This window comes from Geotrypetes seraphini, chromosome 2 (genome assembly GCF_902459505.1).
Source record: "Geotrypetes seraphini chromosome 2, aGeoSer1.1, whole genome shotgun sequence".
NCBI lineage: Eukaryota > Metazoa > Chordata > Amphibia > Gymnophiona > Dermophiidae > Geotrypetes > Geotrypetes seraphini.
In genome coordinates, this window is record NC_047085.1 from 364,591,376 (window position 1) to 364,615,200 (window position 23,825).

At 42.4% G+C, this 23,825-nt stretch overlaps 1 protein-coding gene across 6 annotated transcripts in view; it reads right to left on the reverse strand.

Annotated features, from left to right (window-relative positions):
• The window catches only part of PDE1C (phosphodiesterase 1C), a 758,662-nt gene that overhangs the window by 109,536 nt on the left and 625,301 nt on the right, over positions 1-23,825 (reverse strand). For all 6 annotated transcript variants that reach the window (XM_033930571.1, XM_033930573.1, XM_033930572.1 and 3 more), the window contains one exon: positions 6,723-6,803. In XM_033930571.1, the coding sequence (XP_033786462.1) occupies positions 6,723-6,803 (81 nt within the window). The remainder of the gene's footprint in view (positions 1-6,722; positions 6,804-23,825) is intronic.

Sequence of the window (23,825 nt, forward strand, 5' to 3'; positions counted from 1 at the left end):
CTGCCTATACGTTCAGCTGTTTAAACGCTCAGACCACCACTACGTCTAAACTTACACCATATAATCAACCTAAAAAAAGCCTAAGTCCCAAACGCCCAAAACAAGGGGCTTTTAGGCGAAAGAGGAGCCAATCCTTTGCCTAAAAGCTGGATTCTGTAACCGGTGTCTGTCAAAACAACTCCGGTTACAGAATCCCCCCCCCCACCCAACAACGATCCGGGCAGGAGTGAGCCCAAACCCTCCTGCCCCACGGCACCCCCCCGAACCCCCTGACACTATCGGGGCAGGAGGGGAGCCCAAGCCCTCCTGTCCAGATGAACCCTGAACCTCTGACACTATCCGGGCAGGAAGGAGCCCAAGCCCTCCTGCCCTGCGGTACCCCTGAACCCCCCGACACGATCGGGCAGGAGCGAGCCCAAGCCCTCCTGTCCCTGACGCAAGGGCACCCCCAATCGCCCCCCTGCTGACCCGTGACACCCTGCCAACACTACAACCCCCCTCCCCGTACCTTCAAAATCGTTGGTTGGACGGCGGGTTCCAAGCCCATCCATCTGACAGGCCAGCCATCGTTGAATGGCTGGCCTTAGGGCCTGATTGGCCCAGGCGGCTCAAATCCCGCCCAGATGTGGGGCCTGAGATGCCTGGGCCAACCGGAATAGGCCCCTCCTGTGGGCGGGGCCTTAAGCATATGGCAGGTTGCTGGGGCCGCTGAGCTGCAGCGATCAGCTCAGCGGCCCCTTTTTCAGCACTTATACCTGTTTTGACTTGGTCTAAGTTAAAATGTATAAGTGCCGACTAGGCAATCTGCCTAAAGTTTTGGTTATACCTGCTGTACGCCTAGGTCTAGGTCGGCCCACCTCCTGCCCACCCTTTCCTCTCCTCTAAAAACGCTTCTTTTGGCTCTATGCGTTTAGAGGCAGGGGAAAGGCCTTAGCTGGTTTTAGATACATCTAAAACCAGCTTTGATTATGGGTACTTGGACGATCAGGCTTTTTGATCGTCCAAGTACCCATTTAGGCCACTTTTTAGATGTTTTTTGTTGTTTTTTTTTATTATGAGCCCCATAGTATCTATCCATATGATAATGGTTTAAGCAGGCTATGAGTCCCAAGAGTCAGCATGGCACAGTTCTCTCTCTACCAACTACACCAACTATACCAACACCTGTAATTAGTAAAGTCTGCTTTGTTTGACAAATTTATCACATAATTAGGTCTTTTTAAAACTGTAATTATTTTACTAACTTTTAATCTTGGTTTGTTTGTTTTTTTAAATCTTATGACATGTATACTTCGTTGATTGTTCAGTTTCTTATGGTGTAAACCGCCTAGAACTTTTGGGTAATGGCAGTATAGCAGAATAAATTTATTATTATTATTATTACCTTTGACAGATGACTATCTAAACCTAGTCAGAGGATAGCAGGAAATAGCCAACATCTACCAAAGTTGTGCACATCTCTCTTCTGCTCTAGATCTTTTCAAGATCCCGAGGGAGCTTAAAGCCCTCGCAACGCAACAAGGTTCCATGCCGCCTGGAGAAGCCAGCCTGATGTGCTGCAGCACCTATATAGAAAATACCTTACTCCATCCCACAAACAACCTCTCCTATCTCGATAGATGACCAAGCTCCCTACAAACCGGGAAAGTGGCACCCATATCAGAACCTGGAATATCAAGACTACAACACCAGATATAGACAATCTTCTCTCCAATCCATATGCCATAATCATACGCCTATACAAACGCAAACAAAGGCACCTGTGTCATGAACCCTATTGAAATAATGTAATCCCTCGATATAACCAGACTCTTACATATTGTAAATCACATTGAACTTCTTCTGAGGCATATTAGCGATTCATAAATATTAATGTAATGTAATATGCAGCACCACTGTTGCATTGTAACATAGTAAATGACGGCATATAAAGACCTGAATGGTCCATCCAGTCTGCCCATTAGTTATACCCATTAAAAATACATGATTAAATTAACTTGTCTCTTCTTTGATATTTCTGGGTCATAGACTGTAAAGTCCACCTGGTATTGTCCTAGATTCCAAATGCTGAAGTTGCCGTCCAAGCTCCATCCAGCCTATCCTGTTTGCAGGATATCTACTATAATTGCATACTTGGCCAAGGGATAAGGGTTTTTTTTTTTCAAGTCAAAAGCTTTTTAGTGTAACCTCAGGCCAAACTGATTCAGCCTTGAGCACATCTCCCTCCCCCACCCTCTTCAAATAGCAGCATTAGAGAACCAAGGTAGCAGTAAAATATAAGGAATAACTAGAGTGGAGTGCAGACACATAAAACTCAAAGGTCTGGATTTCAAGAGTGTTAACTTTAGTAGAATGGGGAAATACCTGAAGAAAGAACTGACAGGTTGGAGAAGCAGAAGGACAGTGGTCCAGGCTGAAAGTAGCTATAAAGATGGCAATGGATCTTTATGTAATGAAAGCGAACAAAAACAAGAGAAAAAGGAAACCCATGTGGTTCTCATAACAATTGGCTGAAAAAATAAAGAGAAAAGAGGTAACATTCAAAATATGCTCAAAGAAGTACAGAGGGAAATAAAGCTAGCAAAAGCAAAGGTGGGAAAATGGCTAAAGATATAAAGAGAGGTGACAAGATATATTGTAATGGAGAAAGGAAAAGGGCTGTAAAAATGGAATTTTAAGACTCAAAGATAATGAGGTATAAGCTGACATACTATACAAATACTTCAGTTTTTGTGTTAATGGATCACAGTCAGTTGCCAAGGGTATAAATGGGCATGGAATGAATATTGTAATATTCACAGAAGAAAGTGTTTAAGAACAAACTGAAATATTAAAAGTAGACAAAGTATAGTGCTGAATGGGAAATATTCCAGGATATTGAGGGGACTCGGAGAAATCCTGGCACTCCTCTTAAGGATTTATTTAAAAGTTCCATGCGATTGGAAATGAGTGGATGTGGTCCCTCTTCACAAAAGTGTGGCTGAAAAAAAAATAAACGAAATGCTGCTGAAGAAAATTGTAAACTTCTTAGAAACCAATGGGTTACAAAATCCGAGGCAACATAATTTGTGCCAAGGGAAAATCCTGCCAATGAATGAAGTGTTGGTTTGTTCAATTACTCTGTTTCTCCGAAAATAAGACCTATCCCAAAAATAAGCCCTAACATTATTTTTAAAGATGCTCCTAATATAAGCCCTATCCCATAAATAAGCCCTAGTTAAGATCGACCCCCCCCCCAAAGCCACCTCGACACATCCCGACTCCGTCCCTGACAGTAGTGCTGCCTGATTTGCTGAAAAATTTGGACTCATCAATTCAGTAACCCCCACCCCTGTTGCTTTATGAGGCCTTGGAGCGGAGCTAAGTCAGTCTCAAGGTGGGAGGGTTGGTGGAGTTCTGCTGCACAAGGGGATGAATGAGAGGAGAGGAACGATGCTGAACATGGGTGGGGGGGAGAGAAAGGAAAAGAGGAAGAATTGGGGTAGAGGAGAGGAAGGGAGAGATGATTGTTGTACATGAAAAAAAGAAGACATCCCCAAAAATAAGCCTCTAGTGCATTTTTTGGACCCAAAATTAATATGACACTGTCTTATTTTGGGGAAAACACGATACCAACAAAGAATGAAATTGCTCTGCAGCCAAAATTATACAACCACTCTTCCAAGACTGAATCAATATGCCTGTCTATATGTGGTGAGCATTGTAGCTAATTGCCAGCTGCCATATTTCTGATGCTAGTATTTGACCACAAAGGAGTGTAACCAGTGGTGCAATAAGGGGGGAGGCGGTCCACCCGGGGCGCTATCTTGGTGGGGGCACCGGCACCTGTCCTTCTCTCTGTCCCACCCCCTACTTCTTCCCAACACCCCCTGCTGGGCGTGTTCGTCCCATACCTTGTACTTCTTTAATGTTCCCAGCGCGAGAACTATCACAAACTTGCTGCCCATGTCGGTGTTGGCTCTCTCCGATATCACTTCCGGGTCCTGCGCCCAGGAAATGACATCAGAGGGAGAACTGACACAATGAAGGCAGCAGGTTCATGATGCTGCTCGCACCGGGAAAATGAAAGAGGTACAAGGGAAGGAAAGGGGGCGTGCATGTAGCAGAGGGGGTTGGGAAGGAGTGGGGGTGGAGAAGAGGGCGGGGGAGGGGTAGCACCGCCCCAGGCGCCATTCACCCTCTCTACCCCACTGAGTGTAACCTGCATGAAATGGCAGGTGCATCTCTGGTGCCATGTAAGGTAGTCTGGATGGATTGTGCAGGTCTTTATCTCCTATCTTCTACTATATTACTATGGTGTTTATTTTAGAAGCTCTATTCATATTTTGGATGTCTGAAATATGGCATTTAGCTGTCCAAATCCTGATTTCATAAAGTCAGGATATGGATGTCTAAAAATCCTGGATGTTTGTCTGGCAATGGGGCGTGGCCTGGGTGTTTGGTACAGAACTAGGGAGGGGCCAAAGTGGACGTCTATTTCTGGTTGCAGAAGGGGAAGAGATGTCTATGTTCATAAATGTGGACATCCTACAACACCCTCGTATTTCAACCTGGTACTTGGCACATCCAGGTGCTCTAACTGCGCAGTTCTCCACTGAACAAAGTGAGGGAAGTCCTAGGAGGTATTTTACAGTCCCTGGAGGCTCACAATTTATTTTAAAAGAAAGAAACAAACATTAAAAAAAGACACTGCAGTGGGACTTGAAGTGGCAACCTTTAGTTTTCTGTCCTGGTTCACAGCAAGCTGCTCTAACCATTAAGCTACTCCTTCACATGGAATCTGTTTACCCATTTCATAATATACCTGTAGATGTTCCTCTGCAGGCACACAGACATCCTTGGCCCTTGTTTTTGATCCATTCATAACTGGATATTTCAGATTGTAAAATGGATGGTCATGCTGGACATAGCCAGCACTTAGATGTCCATTTCTTATGTATTTTAGATCAGGCTATGTCGTCAAATCCTGTTCTGAAATACAGTACATGAGAAATGGAAGTCCATCTGTGATGTGCAGATTTGGACATCTATATTCTCAGCTGGATATCCTTAATAAAATGCTGCTGAATGTGACTTTGTTACTTGCATTCTGAGGCTCTTTAAGCCAAGGCAAATATATACATTATCCCCTGGATTCTATTTATGGTGACTGAACTTGTATTTGGCTGTCTGTCCAAATTGTACTTAATTGGCCACCAACAAAAAAATATCACCACAAATTGGCACCAATTAGAATTTCTGTGCACAACTTTCTAAGCATATTTTATAAAGTGGTGCATGTAAATTCTAACACACAGATCGCATAAGGGGTGTGGCCATGAGAGGGGCATGGACATGCTGTGGGTATTCCTATACATTATGGCTTGGATTCTCAAACTGGCACCAATTTTCTAGACGCCCATACCTCCACTGAAAAAAAACATCTAGATGCCATTGTTAACCAAGATTTGAGGCACATACCAGTATCTAGAAAAACAGCACAGGAAGTGTGCCTATATGGGCGCTTTAGGCCGCCAAACGCTAAAGTAGGCATGGGAAACACTGTGCTATAAGATGAGCAATAATGAGAATTCCCATTCTAGATTTACTATAGTGTTATTCTCTCTCATTAATCTGACTGCACGTGATTAATCCAGTATAAATGTATTTACAGTGGACTACAGCAGTGTAGCATAGTTCTATTGCTCTACTCATACCCGTTCATTGACGTTAAGGATGTCACTTCACTTCACTTTTCTACAGCTCAGACTTTGACTGCAAGCTCCTATTGCAGTCTAATGGGTGATCGTGTGCAGTCCTATATAGAACAGTTTGTATATAATCCAGTCAACATTCAGAATTAGCTCCAGATATTAAATGCTAGTCCATGTCCAGGCACCAGCATTGAAAATATGAGGCTAATTCTTCAGGTGCTAGCCATTGGGCTTATATGGGTCCTAGCCAGTCTATGGGGGTCCTAGATTTTAGGTGCCCTGATACTGAGTTGTTTAACAAAATCTGGGTTATAGATGCGTTATAGAACAGGCTCTCACTGAAATGGCATTGGGGTGCCTAAAGGGAGGTTTCCACTTATAGAATTACTCCTTAATTTTAGATAGTAAAAATGCAAATAAATACCAATATTTTGGTAATTTACAAATGCAAGTGGCCACTATCACATATACATGAGATCTCACAAAGTGTTGACTAGCATAAAAATACATGTGTAAGTTTCATGGTGTATACATTCACTATGGATGTGCACAGCACAAGATTTGGGGCAGAGCGCAAGCAGAGTAGGCACTTACAAATGTAGATGATAAAGTTTCTTAATTTAAAAGCAGGTGAGTCTTGGAGTACCCCCTTGCCAGTCAGGTTTTCAGGAAATCCACAATGAATATGCACAAATGAAATTTGCATATAATGGAGGTAGTGTATACAAATCCAGTTTATGCATATTCATTGTGGATATCCTGAAAACCTCACTGGCAAAGGGGGTACTCCAGGATTGACTTGGGAAACACTGTTATAGCATCACTGTACTTTGTTTCTGTTCCGCTTCTCCATGACATAACAAAGCAGATGGGGATGAAGGCAAGGACAATGACAATGACATCTACTTGGTGAATCAAAAGAGGTGGTTTCACTCACTTCACAGCATACAAGTTATATTGTTGTCATGGACTGTAGCTTCTGAAGTTAAAACTAAAAAAAGAAATCTCTAATTGAGACTACATTCTTACCGTCTACTTTCTTTATTTCATTCTGAAGGCTGGGCTGGTCTTTCTGATCTATCTTCTTAGTGCTGTCATCTTTCAGCTCGCCTAAAAGAGAACATGCAAGTCAGCCATTTTTCATATAAGTACGGCAGGAGATGGGACATAAATATGTATAAATAGAATTCAATTAAAAATGATATTAAAGAAGCCACCCCCAAATAAAAGCCTTAAACATAGTAGATGATGACGGCAGATAAAGACCCGAATGGTCCATCCAGTCTGCCCAACCTGATTCAATTTAAATTTTTAAATTTTTTCTTCTTAGCTATTTCTGGGCAAGAATCCAAAGCTTTACCCTGTGCTGTGCTTGAATTCCAACTGCCGAAATCTCTGTTAAGACTTACTCCAGCCCATCTACACCCTCCCATCCATTGAAGCCCTCCCCAGCCCATCCTCCACCAAACGGCCATATGCAGACACAGACCGTGCAAGTCTGCCCAGTACTGGCCTTAGTTCAATATTTAATATTATTTTCTGATTCTAAATCCTCTGTGTTCATCCCACGCTTCTTTGAACTCAGTCACAGTTTTACTCTCCACCACCTCTCTCGGGAGCGCATTCCAGGCATCCACTACCCTCTCCGTAAAGTAGAATTTCCTAACATTGCCCCTGAATCTACCACCCCTCAATCTCAAATTATGTCCTCTGGTTTTACCATTTTCCTTTCTCTGGAAAAGATTTTGTTCTACGTTAATACCCTTCAATTATTTGAACGTCTGAATCATATCTCCCCTGTCTCTCCTTTCTTCTAGGGTATACATATTCAGGGCTTCCAGTCTCTCCTCATACGTCTTCTGGCGCAAGCCTCCTATCATTTTCGTCGCTCTCCTCTGGACCGCCTCAAGTCTTCTTACATCCCTCGCCAGATACGGTCTCCAAAACTGAACACAATACTCCAAGTAGAGCCTTACCAATGACCTGTACAGGGGCATCAACACCTTCTTCCTTCTACTGACTACGCCTCTCTTTAAACAGCCCAGCATCCTTCTGGTAGCAGCCACTGCCTTGTCACACTGTTTTTTTGCCTTTAGATCTTCGGACACTATCACCCCAAGGTCCCTCTCCCTGTCCGTGCATATCAGCTTCTCTCCTCCCAGCATATACGGTTCCTTTCTACTCTGCATTTCTTTGCATTGAATTTTAGTTGCCAGGCATGGGTTAAAATTATACCCATACTAACTCTACTTTACTTTTGAAAAGGATTAAAACCAGAGAGAGAGAGAGAGAGAGCGAATAACAATCTGCAACGGTAGCAGGTGGAGAAAAAAAGTCTCAGAATAAAATGACAGTCATAGACAGAGCTAGTATAGTGCTGTCATGACAGTCCATTGCAGCCTGGCTTAAAAGTGCATTAGAGGTCACCTTATCTGGTACGGTCCTGCATATCTGTGAATAACTTTTTGCATGTTATGCGCAGTTTTTTGGTAAAATAGACCTGAAAAAGATAATAAACCGTGAATAACCTGACCTGCGATTTGCTCTGTACAATGCCGGGAGCAGCAATTTCCTTCAGAAACCACCGGGAGCAGTGATTTCCAATGTGAAATGCCGGGTTCAGTGATGAAAATTAGGGGGCGGAGTCAAAAGTCGAAAAATCACAAATAAGCGAATCCACAGATACGAAAACCGTGGATACAGAGGGAGAAGTATACATTATTTTGCTCTGAGCTTTGATAGGTTTGGGGAGAAAAGCTCAATTGTAGTTTCCCTTCTAAAGACAGTTTAGATCTTAAAAGAACAAACTTTTAATAAAATCCTAAGGCCCTCTATACTATACTAATATATTCCTAGTAGCTTAATAAGGTTAATTAATTAGCTCAATAACAAGATGCAGACAGTAGTCCAGCAGCAAGAGGGTTGCTATCCAGTCTTTTGCATTGAGTGTCACATGTATGACTTTCTCCCGGTTGGCGAGAAATTATATGTATGTGTTCGCTGCAAAGAGCTCCTAGCTCTCACAGAACTCTCTCGCACATTCCCTTGAGGCTAGAGTAGCTGACTTGGAGGAGCTGAGGGAGTCAGAGAAGTACATAGAGGAGACCCACAGGGATGTTGTAGAGAAGTCCCACCTCCCTATGCTGCCTTGGAGGAGAGAGGTCTCCTAGAAGGAGAGCATCACCCTGGTGAAGTAGGAAATAATCCTGTAGCTAGGACCTGCCCACGAGGGGATGCAATATCCTCTCACACCGAGGATGTGTCTCCAGGGGCTTCTGCCCAGGAGGGAAAACTTAGGACAGCAGTTGTAGTTGGTGATTTGATTATTAGGCATGTAGATAACTGGGTGACTGGTGGGCGTGAGGATTGCCTGGTCACTTGCCTGCCTGGTACGAAGGTGGCGGACCTCACACGTCACATAGATAGGATTTTAGATAGTGCTGGGGAGGAGCCAGCTGTCCTGGTACATGTAGGTACCAATGACATAGGAAAATGTGGGAGGGAGGTTCTGGATGCCAAAGTTGAAATCCAGATCTTCCGGGGTTGCATTTTCAGAAATGCTTCCAGTTCCACGCGCAGGACCCAAGAGGCAGGTATAGCTCCAAAGTCTCAATGTGTGGTTGAGACGTTGGTGCAGGGATGAGGGATTTAGATTTGTTAGGAACTGGGCAACCTTCTGGGAAAGGGGGAGCTTGTTCCGAAAGGACGGACTCCACCTTAACTGGGATGGAACCAAACTGCTGGCGCTAACATTTAAAAAGGAGATAGAGCAGCTTTTAAACTGAGATGTGAGGAAAAGCTGACAGTCGCCCAGAAGCGGATGGTGTGAGGTATCCTTGGAGGATACTATTGAAAAAGGTTATTTAGGGAGTCCTGGTAGAGAGGTTCCAATCATGGTGAAAGAAAGCCAGGAGGGTTTAAGATGAAGGCAGAGTAAATGACTCATATTTTCCCTGTCTTCTCAGCAGACTGTAGTTGCAAGGAAAATACACAATTTGAAGTGTCTGTATGCAAATGCTAGAAGCCTAAAAAATAAAATAAAATAGGAAAGTAAGAGTATTATAGCACTGGAATGATGAGATAGATATAATAGGCATCTTGGAGACCTGCTGGAAGGAGGACAATCAATGGGACACTGTGTTACCTTGGGTTACAAATTATATTGCAAGGATAGATTGGACGGGGGTTGTTACTAAATGTGAAGAGGGAACTGAATCAATACAATAAACATTCTGCATGACATAGATAGCAATGTGGAATCCTTATGGATAGACATTCCATGTGTGATGGGAAGGAATACAAAGGTAGGGTTATACTATTGTTTCCACGAACAAATGAGCAGACAGATGAAGAAATGTTTTCAGAGATTAGGAAAGCTAGAGAATGGGCAACACTATAATAATGGCAATTTCAATTACTATATCTGAATAGAGAAGACACATCTACAATCATACCAAGCAAAAATGTTCTATATGCTGAATCTAGAACTCCGACTAGCTGGATACCCCAACATTGACTGGTTAAATGTGCTAGGGAAGTAAATTTCCTAGATGTCATAAATGACTGCTTCTTGAGAGTAACTGGTCTGGGAACCGACAAGAGTGGAATGCAAGACATAGTACAGGAGTTAACTGTGTTGGGTCTGCTGGGAAACAGTGATCTATCGTGATCAAATTTGAGCTGATACTGGGAGTAACGTCACAAAATAATCTACTGTAGGGACGTTTAATTTTCAAAAAGGCGACTGATAAAATGAGGAAAATGGTTAAAAAGAAGCTAAAAAGGATCAGTTGCAAAGGTTAGGAATGTAAACCAGGCGTGGAAGCCCAGACCAGATGTATTCCATGTATCAGCAAAGGTGGAAAGAAGAAGGAAAACAAGAGCCAGCGTGGTTAAAAGGTGAAGTGAAAGAGGCTATTAAAGCCAAAAAAACTCCTTTAAAGAATGGAAAAAGGATCCGAATGAAGAAACTAAGAAGAAACACAAGCACTGGCAAGTTAGATGCAAAGCATTGATAAGATAGCTAAGTAAAGAAAGGGGCGCTCAGGGAGGATAAGGCCATAGCGAAAAAAACTGAATGAATTATTGCTTCGGTCTTTACGGAGATGTAACAGATCTACCTGAACTGAAAATGGTTTTCAAGGATAACGATGCGGAGGAACTGAAATAAATTCTCGGTGAATCTGAAAGATGTATTAAGCCAAATCGACAAGTTAAAAATTGATAAATCACAAGACTGGATGGTATATATCCCAGGGGTACTAAAAGAACTCAAACATGAAATTGCCGACCTGTTGTTAGTGATCTGTAACCTGTCGCTAAAAATCGTCTATAGTACCTGAAGGAGTGGCCAATATTATGCGATTTTTAAAAAGGGCCTCCAGGGGAAGATCCAGGAAATTACAGATTGGTAAGGTTCACTTCAGTGCCAGGCAAAATGGTAGAAACAAATTATAAAAAATAAAATTGTGGAACACATGGACAAACATGATTTAATGAGACGGAGTCAGCATGGGTTCAGCCGAGGGAGATCTTGCCTCACCAATTTGCTTGACTTTTTTGATGATGTGATTAAACATGTGGATAAGGTGAGCCGGTTGATATAGTGTATCTAGATTTTCAGAAAGCTTTTGATAAAGTTCCTCACAAAAGGCTCCTGAGAAAATTAAAGTGTCATGGGAAAGGTGGCAAAGTTCAGTTGTAGATTAGGAATTGGTTAAATGGTCATTCTTCCCAATGGAGAGTAAACAGTGGCATGCCGCAGGGGTCTGTACTGGGACCAGTACTATTTATAACGACGAGTGTTCAAAGTTGTTAAAACTCATGTGGATTATAAAAAATTGCAGGCGAACCTTAGGAAATTGGAAGACTGGGCATCCAATTGGCAGATGAAATTTAATGTGGACAAATGCAAAGTGATGCATATCGGGAAGAATAGCCTGAATCACACTTACTGGATGCTAGGGTCCACCTTGGGGATTAGCACCCCAGAAAAAGGATCTGGGTATCATCGTAGACAATACGATAAAACCTTCTGCTCAATGTGCAGCAGCGGCCAAAAAAGCAAACAGGATGGTAGGAATTATTTAAAAAAGGATGGTTAATAAGACTAAGAATGTTATAATGCCCCTGTATCACTGCATGGTGCGACCTCATCCTGGAGTATTGCGTTCAATTCTGGTCTCCTTTATCTCAAGAAAGATAAAGCTTCCTCACAGACTGGATTCTATAGCTACTTTTTTTTTCTCTCAAGAAGCTCCTTTCATGTATCTACCCCATAGAACTCCCAATTAATACGTAAGTTTCCCTTTTAGATTATTGTTTAGTATTCAGACTCATTGTATGGTATTGTACTTAGACTTATTGTATTGTATTGTATTTAGACTCATTGGAATGTATTGTATTGTATTGTTATTTAGACTCATTGTACTGTATTGTAAGTAGACTTATTGTATTGTATTAAGACCTTTTGTTATTCGCTGAATGTCCAGCCTTCTTACAATGTAAACCGCCTAGAAGTCGCCTGACTATGGCGGTATAGAAAAATAAAGTTATTATTATTATTATTATTATTATTATACCGGCAGCACAGAATATTACTACTTCTTGGGTTTTGACCAGGTACTAGTGATCTGGATTGGCCACTGTGAGAACGAGCTACTGGCTTGATGGACCATTGGTCTGACCCAGTAAGGTTATTCTTATGTTCTTACAATGCAAGTTTTTATTCTAAGTTGGCACATATTAGGTGTCTGATATTAATATACATCATATAGTTTCCTGGTTTTGATTTACTATAGTTATCCTTACAGTACACGTTTAATCCTAATTTGACTCATATGGACAGTTTACAGGTTAGATTTGCCATAGTTACAGTGCAAGATTTTACAAAGAAAGCTTCCTTACCTGGCACATACTGGTTCAGTTACTAATATACAATTCTTTGTAGTCCATGGATCAAGGGCAGGGGGTTAGATGAAGAGACATGTTTTTATTGCTTTTCTAAAGTTAAGGAGTCCTTGAAGAGATCTGATCTGTCGTGGCAGTCGATTCCTTATATTCAGATCGACTTATATTTGAGTATATATGGTAATTATTTCTATAGCACTACCAGATGTACGCAGTGCTGTACAGAGCCACAAAGAAGACAGTCCCTGCTCGAAAGAGCTTACAATCTAAACAGCCAAGTCAGACAAACAGGATGTCATGTATACATTAAGGGAAACGTTGATTAGCTGGCTGGGTTGGAGGGAAGAGGAGTATGGTGAAGGATTGAAAGCTATTATCTAAAATGTGGATTTTCAGTCTTCTTTTCAACAATGTAAGGTAAGGGGCTTGATGAACAAACTCAGGTATATATTCCAAGCATAGGGGCAACTAGATGAAAGGAACAAAGTCTGGAATTGGCAGTGGAGGAGAAGGATAAAGCTAAGAATGGCTTATCTGAGGAACGGAGTTCTGTAAATTCGGGCTTCTTCTCACAGCTAAGAAGCTTCCAAATGTTGCCCAAGAATCAGTCCATTCAGATGAAAACCTAACAAGAAATCTTGTTTCATTGGTCAAGCCAGCTATTCAAGGGAAATCTACCAAGCCTGAAGCAGCCAGCTTGACCGGTGAAACAAGATTTCATCTGAATGGAACTGATCCTTGGGCAGCGTTTGGAAGCTATATAGCTATGAGAAGAAGCCTGGATGTACAGGATCGTACCAGATAAGTGACCTCTAGTGCACCTTCAACCCACCTGGGAGTGTTTCAACTGTGCTGCAAGGTTTGGTTATACAGGTTGGTGTTTTTTTATGCCAATGATTAATTTCATGAATAAATACCAACGTTATCTGGATTGCATTTAGTTCCATCAATTTACCGTGTTATATTTAAAAAAAGACACCTCAGCCCCACCACTCCACCGCTTGTAATAATTTGAAAAGCGGGAAGCTAGTTGTGGTGCTTCATTATTGGCAGTCAATTTTATATAATTTTTCTTACTTTATTTTTTATTTATTTATTTTTTCTATGTATCAAAAATCTTTAAAGAAATAAATATTTCAAAAATTCTTCACTTCTTGAGTGTCATACTTGAGTGTCTTTTCTCATTACTAACTTGGAGTCGGATGACAGCGGCACCCTTGGGAGACCCTTGAAAAAACACTTGGTTGTGAAACATGTCGGGTCTGACTCCCTGGGTTTTTTGGCTGAGATAAGTATTATCTACTTTTTAAAGCATACAGTATGACACTCAAGAAGTGAAGAGTTTTTGAAATATTTATTTCTTTAAAGATTTTTGATACATAGAAAAAATAAATAAATAAAAAATAAAGTAAGAAAAATTATATAAAATTGACTGCCAATGATGAAGCACCACAACTAGCTTCCCGCTTTTCGAATTATTACAAGCGGTGGAGTGGTGGAGCTGAGGCGTCTTTTTTTAAATATAACACGGTAAATTGATGGAACTAAATGCAATCCAGATAACGTTGGTATTTATTCATGTTATTCGACTGGATTGAACCATTTTTGTCAAATTTTTGCCATAAGGTTTGCAAGCTTTAAAATGATTAATTTCATGACAGCACTATACTAGCTCTGTTTATGATTGTCACTTTATTCTGAGGCTTTTTTCGCCACCTGCTGCCTTCATCAGAATGGCGGACCTGCTGCTTCCCAGTGCATTGTGGGATGCACTTCAGAGTGTCTAGGTCCTGATTGGGCCAGTCACCTCAGGCCCTGCCCATAGGAGTGGCCTTAGGCACCTGGGTCAATCAGGCCCTAGGCCCCTCCCCAGTGCATCCCACAATGCACTGGGAAGCAGCAGGTCCACCATTCTGATGAAGGCAGGTCTGCCAGCTAGATAGAGGGAGGGCCCGTCCGACCATCAAAAAAAGGTTAGGGGGGTCCATGGGGGTTAGGGGGGTCCTGGGGGTTCGGGTGGGGTTAGGGGGGTCTGGATGGGGGTAGAAGAGTTATTCGGGAGTGGGCTGGGCAGACTGTCAGGAGGGTGGGGGTCTGGCAGGAGGGACTGGGCATCCCTCCTGCCAGTGATGCTTGTGAGGGATTGCAGCAGCTTAGGGCAGGAAGTATTGGGCATCCCTCCTACTGGGGAACGCTACGGGAGGGGGGAACAGGTTGCCTGTGCCGCAGAACTGATTGCAGCAGCCGCAATCAGCTCAGCGGCCTAATCTGGAACTTATACCTGTTTTGACTTGGTCTAATTCAAAACGTATAAGTTCCATCCAGGCAATCTGTTAAACTTTTCGATTATGGCTACTGGACGACTAAGTCAAGGTCAGCCCACATCCCGCCCTACCCACTCCTTCAAAAATGCCCCTTTTCACTCTGGTCACACAGAGGCAGTCAAAAGGCCTATTTTAGATACATCTAAAATCCTGTTCGATTATCGGTACTTGGATAACTTGTCTTTTTGATTGTCCAAGTGCCGATTTAGGCGGGTTTTTAGACGTATTTTCATTTTGATTATGTACCTCTTAGTCTTATTAGAAGGATTCTAAGTTAGATGGACCATTGGTCTTACCCAATATGGGTCTTCTCATGTTCCTTAGAGCGATCTCCATTAACCACTACCCTCTGTCATCTTCCACTCAACTAGTTCCTAACTCAGTCTGTCACTTTGCCCATCCCGAGGGCACTGTCAAAGGCTTTGCTAAAATCTAAATATACCACATCTAGCGCATGCAGTACAACACCAGAGAAATAGAAACAAATGAATTTCTTCCTGAGCAGTGCAAAATATAGACAGATGTAAATTTTTAAAACTAATATATTTCAATCACTGAATTAAAAATAAAATCATTTTCCTACCTTTGTTGTCTCGTGATTTTATTTTTTAATCATCTTTTCCCAGTCTCTGGCTGCACTTCCATTTGTCTGTGTTCTTATCTCTGTTTCCAAGACCTTCTTATTCATTTGCTGATTTTTCTCTCCTTCACTTTCTGCTCTACATCCATCTTTGGCATTGACTTTTAACATTCAACTTTCTTCCATTTTCCTGCTTCCTTCTGAATCTATTTTTCCATGTCTTCCCCTCTTCTCCATACATGTGCACCATCTCCTTTTCCCCTATTCCCATCAATCCTAAACAGCATTTCTTCCATCTCTTTTCCCTTCTCCATTCATCCCATCCCTGTGCACCATCTCTTCCCTCTCTCTTCCCCTCATGTGTTCCGACCAGTGGCGTACCAAAGGGGGGCAGGGGGTATCGGTCTGCCCTGGGTGCAGCCTTAGGGGGGTGCACAGCTGGCCAGGTCTGGAAAATTCCTGGGCTGCAACGGTGACGGCACTCAGTGGCATCGGCGCCCTCCCCCCCACGATGGTACTCAGCAGCATCGGCGCCCCCGCGACTGCACTCAAGTTCAGCCTCCTTCTCCTGGCATCAACAAAACTTCAGATCGGCAACAGGTGCTCAGTCAAAAGCTTCCCTCTGACTCAGGTTCCTGTTTCCGCCCAGGCAGTTCAGTCAGAGGGAAGCTTTTGACTGAGCGCCTGTTGCCGATCTGAAGTTCTGTTGATGCCGGGGGTAGAAAGAGACCCGTTGCCGATCTTAAGTGTCATCGCGGGGGGTGGGGCCTTTCTGATCTTGTTGCCAAAATCGGAAAGGTGAGGAAGGGAGAAAGATGGGCCTGTGGCGGATGGAGAGATTAAGAGAAGGGGGCAGATTATGGAAGTGGGGGGAAAGAGAGAGAAGGGGCAGATGATGGAAGTGGGGGGAGAGAAGAGGGCAGATGATGGAAGTGGGGGAAAAGAGAGAGAAGGGCAGATGATGGAAGTGGGGAGAAGGGGCAGATGATGGAAGTGGGGAGAGAGAAGAGGGCAGATGATGGAAGTGGGGAGAAGGGAGAGCAAGTGGAAGTGGAGAAAGAGAACACATACTGGATGGAAGGAGGGATAAAGAAAAAGCACATATGCTGGATGGGGGAAGAAGATAGAGTTAGTGAGATAGTGGAGGGGTGAAGTAAAAGGGGTGGCATGCTGTGGGTAGACATAGTGAAAAGAGGGAATTTGAGGACTGCATAGTAAGAACAAATTTAATTTAGACGGAGGCAGAAAATAAAGAAGGAAGACCAAGGAAAGGGAAGAGAGAGAGGAGAGAGATGCCAGAGAATGGAGGAGACAGAGATATCAGATCTTAGTGGAGGAAATGAGAAAAGAAAGATGCTAAAAACCACAGGGAGGAGGGAAAGAGAGATGAAAGGAGAAAGATGCCAGACCATGAGGGAACAGAGGGGGAAGATGATAGATGCCAGACCAAAGGGGGGGTCTAGAGGAGAAATGACGGGGAGACAGACAGTTTCTGGAAGGGGCAGACAGTGGATGGAACGGGCAGATGCTGGATTGAAGAGACAGTGCAGATGGAAGGAAAAGAAGATAAAAGCTGAAACCAGAGACAACAAAAGGTAGAAAAAAATCATTTTATTTCTATTTTGTCATTAGAATATATCAGATTTGAAATATGTATCCTGCTAGAGACATAACTAGGAACTGCAAAGCCCATGCAGTGCTTCTTTAGCTTCCAGCTGGCTTAGGGCTCTCTCTCGGACCAGGGGGCACTCCCCTAACACCATTCCTGTCATGTGTGACTTCAGTATTCTGTTAGCATGATATTTCTGTGTAGCATTCTATAATAATTTGGCTTGTTCAGTTTTCTTGATAGTAGAGGGGATATATGTGAAGGGGAGGGGAGACAGGGGTTTTGTTGGTCTTTGCTCTGTATATTTATAAACTGACAATTGTACAGAATATTGTTTCTTTTTATACTTTAATAAAATATGTTCAATATAAAATCATAACTGAGACTTGTGCGGATGGGATCAGATGGTTTGCGGGGACTGAGCTTGCGGAGACGGGGTGGAAATGTGTTTTTTTAATTTCAGTCTTAGTAGTTTGCCGGTCCACAAAATAATTCTTTTATTTCTGCTGGTCCACGGGTGTAAAAATGTTGAAAAACACTGCTCTAGAGCAGTCGGCAGCTGTTCTGAGGTGCAGGAAGGTTCCCCGATGACTCATCTGCTGGCTTTGCTCCAGAAGAAGTAATTTATGTCGGAGGAGGTGGACCCGGCAGACTCAGTCATCGCGGGTCCTTGCCGTAACTCCCTGCGTCTGCTGGGTCAACCCCCTCTGACATAACTTACTTCTTCCGGAGCAAAGCCTGGAACATCGTGGGACCTTCCAGCATGCGGCTGCCGACTCTGCTCCAGAGCTAGTACGTCAGAGTGGGGTGGACCGGCAACCAGCAGCTACAGTCATCCTGATAAAGGAGCAGGACTGCTGGAATAAAAGAGTGGTGCAGGAAGAGAAAGGGGGCAGGGTAGTATGGAAGGGTGATGCTGATGGAATTGATGTATACGGAAAGGGGAAGAGACATAAGGGGGAAGGATACTTGATTGGATGGAATTGGATTGGAGGGAAAGAAAGGGGGCAGATGCTGATGGAAGAGGGGTGGATGGAGAGAGAAAGGGCAGACATTGGATGGTAGTGTGGCGGGTAGAGTGGGAGCCTATGCTGGATGGAAGTGCAGATGGGAGAGATAAAAGAGCAAATGCAGGAAGGAAATGGGAGGAGAGAAAGAGGGGAGCAGACGATGGAAGTGGACAGAGAGAGGAGAAGGTACTAGATGGAAGGGGTAGAGAAAGAGGGCACATGATGAAAGGAAGGGATAAATAAAAGGAGGGCATATGATGGGGGGAAAAGGATTGAGTTAAGGAAATACTGGAGGGGGTGAGGGAAAGAGGTGGCTAGCTGTAGGTAGACAGTAAAAAAGGAAATTGATGAGAAGGTAGTAAGAACGTAATCTAGATGGATGCAGAAAATAAATTGAAAAGGAAAATGAGGGAAGAAAGGGATTGCAGAAGAGAGGTGTGAGAGAGGGAAGGAGAGGAGAGAGATGCTAGACCAATGGGGGTGAAAGGAGAGATGGAAGGGGGAGGCATACAGTTTCTGGAAGGGGCATAGAAGGAGAGAAGATGCCATATAGAGGCAGAGAGATGGCAGACAGTGGATGAAAGGAAGAGAGTAACAAAAAGATGAGGAAAGCAGAAACCAGAGAAGATAAAGGTAGAACAAAAAATTTATATTTATTTATTGCTTTAGGAGACATGTGTCACTGTTTCTGTGGTGTTGCATTGTATGCAGAGTCCAGCTTCTTGCTGGTTCAATTTAACCTTTGTCTACGTATTTCTATTTTATTCCCCCTTTTACAAAACTGTGGAGCATTTTATAGCGCCAGCCGTGGTGGTAGTAGCTCTGATGCTCAGAATTCTATGAGCGTCAGAGCTGTTATCACCATGGCTAAAATCCACACTACAGTTTTTTAAAAGGGGGAGGGGTAAGTGTAACATGTGGCTTGTTACTTAAAATCATGTTTTTTGTACAGATGGGAGGTGCCAAAAAATGATGGGCCCCGGGTGTCACATATGCTAGGTACGCCACTGGTTCCGACATCTCTATTTTCCCCCTTCCTAAGGTCTGGTATATTTTTTCTCTCCTTCCCATAGTTTGGCGTCTCTATCCCTTCCTTCCTTTCCCTCCTTTTCTCTAATGTGATCTGGCATCTCTCTCTCCTTCCTCCCTCCCCCTTCTTGTGGTCTGACATCTTGCTCCTTCCATCCACCTTTCCCTTGATCTGGTATCATCCTCTTCTCCTTCCCACAGTCTGGAATATCTCTCTCACTTTCTTCCATTCTCTCTCCCTTTCCATGGTCCATTTCCCTCCTTCCCTCCTCCCCACCCTTCTTGTGGTCTGCTATCTCTCTCCTCTCCTCAAAGTCTACAATATCTCTTTCCCCCCTCTTCCCCTTCCATCCCTGCTGTGCACCATTACTATTTCTCTCTCTCCCTTCTGTTTCCGACCTCATAAGTTCTTTCCCTTCTCTCCCACCCCAACCTCCCCCATTCTACTTAAGAAGCTGGTCCAGGGGGCTTCCTGGCCTGGCATTTCCTCCCCTTTCTATCCGTCCCGGTCTGACGTCGTCCTCACCTTCAGTCTTGCAGACACATCCGTTTTTGTTGCAGGAGACCGCCAGCCTCGGCAGCAATTCTCAACCGCCGCATGTGGCCCCTTTCTGTGCATTCCTTCTGTCGAGGTCAGTCCCCAATGATGCAACTTCCTGTTTGCTCCTCCCTAATGCCAACCCTGTGCCTCGGCACAGTCACTGCGGGTCACATAAAATGGCTAGGCAGGCCGGATTCGGCCCGCAGGCCTTGTATTTGACACATGTGATTTAAAGTATTACAGTATTTCTTAGATTTTTTTTTCTGGTTTCTTGAATTCCAGTTAACAGAGTCTACAGTACCTATTTTATAAAACCACATGTGTACTCCATTTGTGTTCTGCTCGAATTATACCCCCAAATCCATCTAAATACAGGTTGCCTAAAAGTTTCCACCTTCTTGCCACTGCACAATTTTACAGGTAATCTTTAAAAGTAAAAAAAAATAACTAAAGCAAGATCCATTTGCACCAGAAAAAAAATGTCTAAAGGCAGCAGGTACACAATAAATAGGCAAATAAAGATTCAATGACAATAAAGTGATGATTTGGGTGTTGCTTAATGTTTTTTTTTTTTTTTAAGTTCCAAAATTTTTTTATTAAATTTTAGAGTACAGAAATAAACATAAAACAATAAGATCTATCTGTCAAAAGGCAATGCATTAACAGAAACCTGATCAGAGATACATTCTGAGTTCAGACAAAGCATTGCAAAAACAAGAAAAAATAAAAGAAGAGAAAGAAGAGTACTGCTTGGCCAAGAGGCGTAGACATGAGATGTAATAGAACAACATATATGAGAACTTAAACAATTCCATCATCACAATAGTCTAACAGCGGTTGCCACATTTTATTGGTTTTATGCAGAGTTCCTTTACTTTCCGCGGCTGCAAGCTCAAATTTGGCAATTAGACATACCTGATTCCACCAGGCTGAGTAAGAGAGTGTGGCTGCATTTTTCCAGTTGGTTAAGATTTGCTTAATCGTTATAGATATTAAAGCCCTTAATAATTTGGGCTGTAGTTCAGGTAAAGGTGACTGAAGACCGTGAGGGCCATACAATACAATTGCCAAAGTTATTGGTTCGGAGATATGCAGCAGAGCACTAATGGTATGCCAAATTTGAGACCAGTAATGATTAATAGGTTTGCAATGGAAAATCATATGAGATAATGTACCTGGATGTGCATGGCAAGACCAGCATTTATTATCTGTCGAATCTGGGTGACGAGCTATCTTAGCTAGTTTAATAGGGGTCCAATATGCTTTATGAATGAGGAAGAAAATAGATTGTGTCATTGCTGAGGAAGCTAACGCAGAATGTGACATTTTTCATATATCCCTCCAGTCAGAGGAGTCCATTTCTAGTCCCGTATCTTCATTCCATAATGAGTAGAGCGTATTGAGGGAAAATGTATCATGTTTCCTCATAATTTTATACCATTGAGCCGATTCATGCTTTGTGTTGTGGATCTGATCACATAATAGCCAGAGGCGTGGAGGTTCATCCACAACAGGTTGTTGTTTTAAGTATGCAGTAATGGCAGATTTTATTTGTATCCACTTGAAGAAGTGCGATTTAGGTAATTGATAGGATTCAATTAACTGTTGAAATGGTATCCATTGTGACTTCGAATAGAGATGACATAATCGAGTTATTCCTTTAGATGTCCAAACTTGATTGTAGATTGGTGTGTTTTGTATTCGAATTTTATGATTACCCCACAATGGTATTTGTGTAGTTCCATGCCATTTCGGTGAAGACATCCCATCAATATATCTCAAAGCAGTACATGTGGAATGTAAAATGGGTGACAGATGAGGAGAATCATTGTGTCCTAGAAAAGGTAGATCATCAAGAGGCGACTTAGGTACCAATGATCTTTCCAATTGGAGCCATCTTGGTTCAGGAACATCATTATTCTTGCTGATCCATCTAGAACCTTGGCGGAGTAGAAATGCAGTATGGTAGTTTTTGAAGTTGGGAAAATTGACTCCGCCGGTATCTTTTGGATTTCTAAGCTTTCTTAAGCTTATACGCGGGGGTTTATTATTCCATAAGAAGGCTGTTAGGAGTTTATCTATTTTGGTATAGAAGGTGGGCTTCATTAAAATAGGAAGCATGCTCAAAGAGTAGTTGATAACAGGAGAGATCATCATTTTAATTGTGTCCAATCTGCCCCACCATGTCAATTTCAGAGGAGACCATGAGGATGTTAATGATCGAGTTGATTCAAGAATGCGATTAGCATTGTGCTCTATGGTATCATCTAGATTGGGGGTAAATTGTAAGCCTAAGTATTTCAGTTGTGTAGGTGACCATAATAATCCAAGATCTTTAATGGTTTGACCCATTTCAGGGCAGTTTAGAGGCATGACTTCCGATTTAGAGACATTTAATTTGTATCCAGAGGGAATAGAGTAAGATGACAATATTTGTAGTAGAGGAGAGATGGATTCTGGTGTAATGTATAGAAGGACATCGTCAGCATATGCGGAGAGTTTAATTTCCACATCATTATGAAGAAAGCCATGGATGTTAGGTGAGGTGCGGATCGCTATCAACAGTGGTTCCAGAGCTATGTTAAATAGGAGGGGTGACAGGGGACATCCCTGTCTCGTACCTCTGCTAGGTTCGAAAGGTGAGGAAAAATATTGGTTAACATATATTTTATTGGATGGAGATGAATACAACACTTTTACCATGTTTATAAATTTAGGAGACATACCAAACCATGACATTACATGAAAGAGAAACGACCATTCAACGCGGTCGAAGGCTTTTTCAGCATCCAACCCAACAGCCACTATTGAATAATCTAGAGAATTGGCAAGGGATATTATGTGAGTAAACGTCCTCGTGTTATCACTGGACAGGCGATTGGTCATGAATCCAGTTTGATCTGGGTTGATTAATTTGGGCAGAATTAGTTGTAATCTGGTAGCCAAAATTTTAGCGTAAATTTTGGCATCTGTATTGATTAGCGAAAGGGGTCTATAGTTATGAATTTTGAGTGGGTCTTTATTGGGTTTAGGAAGTACAATAGTTGTTGCCTCGGTGAAAGATCCCCTAACATCACCTGATTTCTGCATGTATTGAAAAAATTCCAGAAGATAAGGTGAAAGCCATTTATTAAATACCTGATAAAAATCGGTTGGTAGGCCATCAGGTCCAGGTGCTTTTTTGGTGGACATGTGTTTGAGTGCATTAGTAATATCTTCTATGGTAATGTCTGCTTCTAGGTTAGTGGTTTCAGATGTATTCAAAGTATTATGTGTAAGATTATTAAGAAACGGAGGAGGATCACAATCTGTTTGGGTTTCTGATGTGTATAAGGTAGAATAGAAGCTATGAAAATGTGCAAGGATCTCCTTCGGGTCAGTAACTAATTTATCTTCAGAAGTAGTGATGGCTGGGATATCAGTTCTATTTCGTTTACCCTTTAGGTATGACGCCAATTGTTGTCCGCATCTATTACTCTCTGAATAATATTTAGTAGCACTTATAAAAATTTGTGATGCAGCCGTTCTACTGAGACAAGTGTTATATTGATATCTTGTCTGTTGTAATTGTTTTAGAGTTTTAATATCATTCGGATTCAAATGATGTATAGACTCCAATCTTTTAAGTTCAGATTCAAAGATGTCTAATTCTTTTTTGGTTTTCTTTTTCATGTGAGCAGAGTATGAAATAATAACTCCTCTGATGTATGCTTTAAATGCATCCCACACAGAAATCCATGTACATTCTTGTGGCGTATTAAGAGCGAAGTAATCTTGTATAGCCATTGATATGTGTTCACAAAAGGTTTTATCTTGTAAGAGTGATGTGTTTAGTCTCCACGCTCTCTGCGGAGAGGGGGGGAGAGAAGTATCTAAGGATAAGAGAACTGCAGCGTGATCAGAAATGCAAATTGGTTTGATTTCAGTGTGGAGAATAGATTGAATTAATGAAGGATCAATTAAAAAATAATCAATCCTCGAGTAAGAGGAGTGAGGCGCAGAGTAGAAGGTGTACTCTTTGTCATCTATGTGAGTTATGCACCAGGGGTCTATTAGTTGGAATTGAGCCATAATATTCTGTAAATATGACCAAGCTTTAGATTGTTTATGTTTATATGTGGATTTTCTAT